The 6,529-nt window shown below is 61.2% G+C and overlaps 1 protein-coding gene across 1 annotated transcript; it reads left to right on the top strand.

The window, feature by feature from the left end:
• The first annotated feature begins 81 nt into the window (after nucleotides 1–81).
• Nucleotides 82–5,981, top strand: EIF3G (eukaryotic translation initiation factor 3, subunit G). The gene is made up of 11 exons (XM_025145815.3): nucleotides 82–156; nucleotides 627–676; nucleotides 1,087–1,179; nucleotides 1,415–1,503; nucleotides 1,622–1,681; nucleotides 2,310–2,414; nucleotides 2,509–2,698; nucleotides 3,033–3,140; nucleotides 4,526–4,662; nucleotides 5,408–5,514; nucleotides 5,914–5,981. Exons 1-11 carry the CDS (start codon nucleotides 137–139, stop codon nucleotides 5,927–5,929), a joined length of 975 nt encoding a protein of 324 aa, XP_025001583.1. The 5' UTR covers nucleotides 82–136; the 3' UTR covers nucleotides 5,930–5,981.
• Nucleotides 5,982–6,529: the final 548 nt, after the last annotated feature.

Below are 6,529 nucleotides of genomic sequence, written 5' to 3'. Positions count from 1 at the left end.
GTGAGGCGCCATTTTGTAGCAAGCCCTTCCGGCCTGCCGCGCGGCGCGTCACCTTCCGCCCCCTCGACTTCCGGCCGGGCTGCCGGAAGTGAAGCGCCTCCTTCCGGTGGGGACGCGTGAGGGAGAGGGCAGCGCGATGCCGACGGGGGACTACGAGTGAGGGAGCGGGGCGACATTTTGGGGCGACATTGAGGCGTTGTGGGGCCGAGGGGACGGGGTGGGGAGGTGTCGGGTGGGGGGGATCGAGGCCCAGCGCGGGGATGGGGCCCGGAACGGGGATGGGGCCTGGAACGGGGATGGGGCCTACGCGGCGCCGCGTGCGGAGCTCTGAGGCCTCGGTGGGGTCCGTGGGTGGAGGCGGTGGGGGTCTGAGGCCGCCGGGGGTCTGAATTGGGGTCCTGAGGGGGGGGGTGTTGGGGGTCGGAGGCCTTCAGGGATCCGAACTGGGGGGCCCTGGGGGGGCGGTTGGGGGTCTGAGGCCTTCAGGGGTTGGAACTGGGGGTCCTGGGGGGGGGGGGGGCGCTGAGGGTCTGAGGCTGTCAGGGATCCGAACGGGGGGGAACGTGGGGGGAGTTTTGGGGGTGGGGCTGAGGCCGTACCGCCCCCCCCCCCCCCCCCTTTAACAGCTCCAAGCCCAGCTGGGCGGATCAGGTGGAGGAGGAGGGAGGAGAAGACGGTGAGTGCGCCCCGGGGGGGGGTGGGGGGGGTGGGGGGGTGTTGTGTTATGGAAGGCGTCTCAGCGACTTCTCCTCCAATTCCCGTGCCCAGAGATCCCTTTTATTCCTACTGCTCTCCCCACAGCTCCGTTCCGTCCCCGTTTCCCTGCCCTGAGATCCCTTTTGATCCCATTTCTTCTGCCCAGATTTCCCTTTTGGGCCCCTATATCCCCCTATTTCCTATATCCCCCCCACACCCCCCTTCTACCCCTATTCCCATCCACTGATCCCTCTTTTTACCCCCATTTCTCCCCCCCCCGTCCCTATATCCCCATCCCAACCCCCATTATCCCCCCTTCCCCTTTCAGCCCCCCCTCCCACGGTGGCCCTTCTCACCCCCCCCCCCCCCCTTTTTCTCTCTTTCCTGCAGACAAATGCATCACCAGTGAGCTGCTGAAGGACATTCCCCTCCCGGGGGTCCTGGGGGGCAGCCTGAGTGCTGAGGCTGAGCTGCTCAAAGGGGGTGAGAGTCCATGGGGGGGGGCGTTGAGGGGGGGGGTTGGGTTGGGGGGGGGGGGGGGGGAGGGGGAATGGGTGGAGTGGGGGGCAGAGGGGTCTGGGCGAAGGATGGGGGGTTGGGGCTGGGGGGGGTTGGGGAGGGGAGGGGGGGTGGGGAGATAGGGGGGGTGTGAGGATGGGGATGGGGGTCCGTTCTCCCCTATAACCCCTATGTTTGCCCCCCCCCTCCCCCTCCCCAGGCCCACTGCCCTCCCCAAAGGAGCTGATCAATGGGAACATCAAAACCATCACTGAGTACCGTGAGGAGGAGGACGGCCGGAAGGTGAAGGTGAGCTGGGGGGGGGGAGTGGGGGGGGGCGGGCAGGGCTCTTCCTTCCCCCCCCCCACCCTCCTCCTCCTCCTCCCCCATTGCTGAACCCCCCCCCAAACAAATGTCCCCATTGCAGATCATCCGCACCTTCCGCATCGAAACCAGGAAGGCCTCCAAAGCGGTGGCGCGGCGTAAGGTGGGTCCATCCCATAATACTTCGGTTCTCCTTCTCCTAACATTGGGCTCTCCATGCTGTAATCCTTTGGGTTCTCTATCCCATAATACTTTGGGCACCCCATCCCCTGACATTGGGGTTTCCCACCCCATAATCCTTTGGGTTCTCACCCCTCCCATTGGACCCCACTTTCCCTCCCCCCCACATCGGGTTTGGGGCTCAATGGGCCCCCAATTCCTCCTCCCCCCCCCATTCCTTTATTCCCCCCACAAATTCTTTCCTTCCCCCCACAATTCCCTCCCCCCCCACATTCCCTTCCCCCCCCATTATCTCCTCCCTCCCCTCATTCCTTTATTCCCCCCCCAAATTCCCTCCTCTCCCCCCAATTCCCACCTCCCCCCCCAAATTCCATCCTTTCCCCCTCATTCTTTTATTTCCCCCCCCAAAATTCCCTCCTTGCCCCCCCTGAATTCCTTCCCTCCCCCACATCCTTCCCCTTCCCCCCAATTCTTTTCTCCCCCACCAAATTCCCTCCTTCCCCCCTCAATTCCTTCCTTTCCCCCCACATTCCTTTCCCCCCTCCCTCCATTCCCTCTTCCCCCTCCATTCCTTTATCCCCCCCCCAAAATTCCCTTTTATCCCCCCCCAGAACTGGAAGAAATTTGGCAACTCGGAGTTCGACGCTCCCGGCCCCAACGTTGCCACCACCACAGTCAGCGACGACGTCTTCATGACCTTCATCACCAGCAAAGAGGTGCATGGGGGGGGGCCGGGACCCCCCCAATGGGACCGGGGGCGGTAGCAAAGACCCTCCCCCGACCCCTCTCCCCCCATTGCCCCCCCCCCAGGACCTGAACTGCCAGGAGGAGGAGGACCCCATGAACAAACTGAAGGGCCAGAAGATCGTCTCGTGCCGGATCTGTAAGGGCGACCATTGGACCACGCGCTGCCCCTACAAGGACACGCTGGGGCCCATGCAGAAGGAGCTGGCCGAGCAGCTGGGGCTGTCCACGGGGGAGAAGGAGAAACTGCCAGGGGGTACGGCTCCGGGGGGGGCAGTGGGTGGGGGGGACCCTTGGGTGGGGGGTCTCCATGGCGGGGTGTTGTTGGGGTGTCCCTTTGGTTGGGGTGTAGCTTTGTTGGGGGTTCCCTTCATTGAGGTGTTCAATGGTTGGGGTGTCCATTGGGTTGGGGTGTCCCCACGTTGGCGTGTCCTATTATTGGGGTGTCCCACATTGGGGTCTCTTTACGTTGGTGTGTCCCATTATTGGGGTGTCTCATTATTGGGGTGTCCCACATTGGGGTGTCCCATTATCGGGGTGCCCCCACCCCACCCCGTGATCCCCCCCTCATCCTTCTGTTCCCCCCACAGAACCGGAGCCGGTCCAGGCACAGCAGAGCAAGACGGGCAAATACGTCCCGCCCAGCCTGCGGGATGGGGGCAGCCGCCGGGGGGAGTCCATGCAGCCCAACCGGCGCGGTACGGCACGGCGGGGTTCTCCTGGGGGTGCTGGGGGGGGTCCTCGTGTCCCTTGGGGTCCTTGGGTGGCGCTGATGACCCCATAGGAACGTTAGGGTTTGACCTATGGGTCCTTTTGGGGTCCTTGGGGGGCGCTGATGACCCCATGAGACCATTAGGGTTCCATCTATGGGTCCTTGGGGGGTGTTGTGTTGGTGCTGATGGTGTTACAGGGGTGTTATGGTGTCGTTATGGTGTTGTGGTGCTGCAGTTATGGTGTTGCGGTGTTGTGGTGCTGTTGTGGTGCTGTGCTGTTGTGGTGGTGTTATGGTGCTGCAGTTATGGTGTTGTGCTGTTGTGGTGTTGTGCTGCAGTTATGGTGTTGTGCTGTGCTGTTGCGGTGTTGTGCTGTTATGGTGTTATGGTGCTGCATTTATGGTGTTGTGCTGTTGTGGTGCTGTGCTGTTGTGCTGTTGCGGTGTTGTGTTGTGGTGTTATGGTGCTGCAGTTATGGTATTGCAGTGTTGCGGTGCTGCAGCGTTGTGGTGTTGTGGTGTTGTGATGCTGTTATGGTGTTATGGTGCTGCAGTTACAGTGTTGTGCTGTTGTAGTGCTGCAGTGCTGTGCTGTTGTGCTGTTGTGTTGCAGTGCAGTTGTGGTGTTGTGGTGTTGCGGTGTTGTGCTGTTGTGCTGCAGTGCTGTGCTATTGTGGTGCTGCGGTGTTGTGCTGTTGTGGTGCAGTTATGGTGTTATGGTGGTGCAGTTATGGTGTTGCGGTGTGGTGTTGCGGTGTTGCGGTGTGGTGTTGCGGTGTGGTGTTGCGGTGTTGTGTTGCGGTGTTGCGGTGTTGTGTTGCGGTGTTGTGTTGCGGTGTTGTGTTGCGGTGTGGTGTTGCGGTGTTGTGGTGTTGTGTTGCGGTGTGGTGTTGCGGTGTGGTGTTGCGGTGTTGTGGTGTTGCGGTGTTGTGGTGTTTGGTGTTGCGGTGTTGCGGTGTGGTGTTGTGGTGTGGTGTTGCGGTGTTGTGTGGTGTTGCGGTGTTGTGTGGTGTTGCGGTGTTGTGGTGTTGCGGTGTTGCGGTGTTGCGGTGTTGCGGTGTTGCGGTGTTGCGGTGTGGTGTTGTGGTGTTGTGTTGTGGTGTTGTGTTGTGGTGTTGTGTTGTTGTGGTGTTGCGGTGTTGTGTTGTTGCGGTGTTGTGTTGTTGCGGTGTTGTGTTGTGTTGCGGTGTTGTGTTGCGGTGTTGTGGTGTTGCGGTGTTGTGGTGTTGCGGTGTTGTGTTGTTGCGGTGTTGTGTTGTTGCGGTGTTGCGGTGTTGTGTTGCGGTGTTGTGTTGTTGCGGTGTTGTGTTGTGTTGCGGTGTTGTGTTGTTGCGGTGCCGTGGTTACGGCGGCGCTCTCCGTTCCCCGCAGCGGACGACAACGCCACCATCCGTGTGACGAACCTCTCTGAGGACACGCGGGAGACCGACCTGCAGGAGCTGTTCCGGCCCTTCGGCTCCATCTCCCGCATCTACCTGGCCAAGGACAAAACCACCGGGCAGTCCAAGGTGGGCCCCCACTTCCTGCCCCCCCCCCCCCCCACTTCCTGCCCCCCCCCACTTCCTGCCCCCCCCCCCATTTCATTTCTTGCCCCTCCCCCCCACTTCTGCCCCCCCCCCCCATTTCATTTCCTGCCCCATTTCATTTCTCCCCCCCATTACATTCATGCCCTCCCCATTCCTGCCCCCCCCATTTCATTCCTGCCCCCTTTCATTTCCTGCTCCCCCCATTTTATTTCCTGCTCCCCCATTTTATTCTTGCCCCCCCATTTCTGCCCCCATTTCATTTCCTGCTCCCCCCCCATTTCATTCCTGCCCCCCATTTCATTTCCTGCCCCCCTCCCTTTTCTATTCCCTCCTTTTCTGCCCCCCCTTTTCTATTCCCCTCTCCTTTTCTACCCCCTTTGTCTTCCTTTTTGCCCTCCCCTTCCTTTTTTGCCCCCTCTTCTGCCCCTCTCCTTTTCTGCCCCCCCCCCCCTTTTGCCCCCCCTCCTTTTCTGCACTCCTTTGTCCTTTTTGCCCCCCCCCTCTTTTGCCCCCCCCCCTTTTTTGCCCCCCCCTTTTGCCCCCCCATTCCTCCCCCTCCCTTTCCTCCCCCCACCCCTATTTCTCCCCTCCCATCCTTTCTCCTCCCCATTCCTCCCCCCACCCCCATTTATACCATCCATTCCCCCCCCATTTCTCCCCCCATTCTTCCCCCCCCCATTTATTTACCCCCCTCCCCCCCATTTATTTACCCCCCCCCCCCCCGCAGGGCTTTGCCTTCATCAGTTTCCATCGCCGTGAGGATGCTGCCCGCGCCATTGCGGGGGTCTCCGGCTTCGGCTACGACCACCTCATCCTCAACGTGGAGTGGGCCAAGTGGGTGCGGGGGGGGCATTATGGGTGCGGGGGGGTCGTTATGGGTGCGGGGGGAGCACTGGGGGTGAGGGGGGGGGTTATTATGGGGGCTTAGGGGTACTGGGGGTGCTGGGGGGGCATTATGGGTGCTGGGGGGGTCATTATGGGTGCTGGGGGGCAATATGGGTGATGGGGGGGTCGTTATGGGTGCTGGGGGGTCGCTGTGGGTGATGGGGGGGTCGTTATGGGTGCTGGGGGGGCACTGTGGGTGATGGGGGTCATTATGGGTGCTGGGGTGGCATTATGGGTGCTGGGGGGGTCGTTATGGGTGCTGGGGGAGCACTGTGGGCGCTGGGGGGGGCACTGGGGGGCACTCCGGGTGTGCCCCCCCCTCACCATGAGCTCCTCCCCCCCCCACAGACCCTCCACCAACTGAACGCTGCCCGAAGCGGTCGCTGCCTCTCAATAAAGGTCTCAGATGCAGAGCAGAGCTGAGCCCAAATATTGGGGGGGGATTTGGGGTCGTTCCTTCCCCCCCCCACCCTGCACTGCACCCAATGGGGTTGGGGGGTCTCCGTCGTCGTTCCTTTGGGGTCGTTCATTGGGGTCAACCATTGGGGTTCTCTCTTTGGGTTCATCCAATGGGGGGTCAACGTTTGGGATCAACCATTGGGGTCCTTCTTTGGGGTCACCTCTTCTTTGGGGTCCCTTTTTGGGGTCACCTCTCCAGGGTCATCCCTTGGGGTTACCCATTGGGGTCAACATTTGGAGGTCAACCTTTGGGGTCACCCCTTTGGGGTCGACCATTGGGGTTATGTCTTTGGGGTTACCCATTGGGGTCATTCCGGGGGAGTCAACCCATGGCTCAACCATTGGGGTCGTCTCCGGGGTCATCCATTGGGGGTCATCTCTTTGGGGTCAACGCTTGGAGGTCAACCCTTTGGGGTCACATCTTTGAAGTCAACTTTTGGGGTCATTCTTTGGGCCCAACCCCAAAGTTTGGCTCAGTGACCCCCAATGGGGGGCACCCATACCA

The sequence above is a fragment of the Gallus gallus genome, chromosome 30, assembly GCF_016699485.2.
Source record: "Gallus gallus isolate bGalGal1 chromosome 30, bGalGal1.mat.broiler.GRCg7b, whole genome shotgun sequence".
In the NCBI taxonomy this organism is placed as follows: Eukaryota; Metazoa; Chordata; class Aves; order Galliformes; family Phasianidae; genus Gallus; species Gallus gallus.
This window is presented reverse-complemented; position numbering and strand designations above follow the sequence as displayed.

Coding starts and splice junctions, on each gene's coding strand:
- EIF3G (XM_025145815.3), top strand. CDS start 137: ATGCCGACGGGGGACTACGA. Junction 157..626: donor ATGCCGACGGGGGACTACGA/GTGAGGGAGCGG, acceptor CCCCTTTAACAG/CTCCAAGCCCAGCTGGGCGG. Junction 677..1,086: donor GGAGGAGGGAGGAGAAGACG/GTGAGTGCGCCC, acceptor TCTTTCCTGCAG/ACAAATGCATCACCAGTGAG.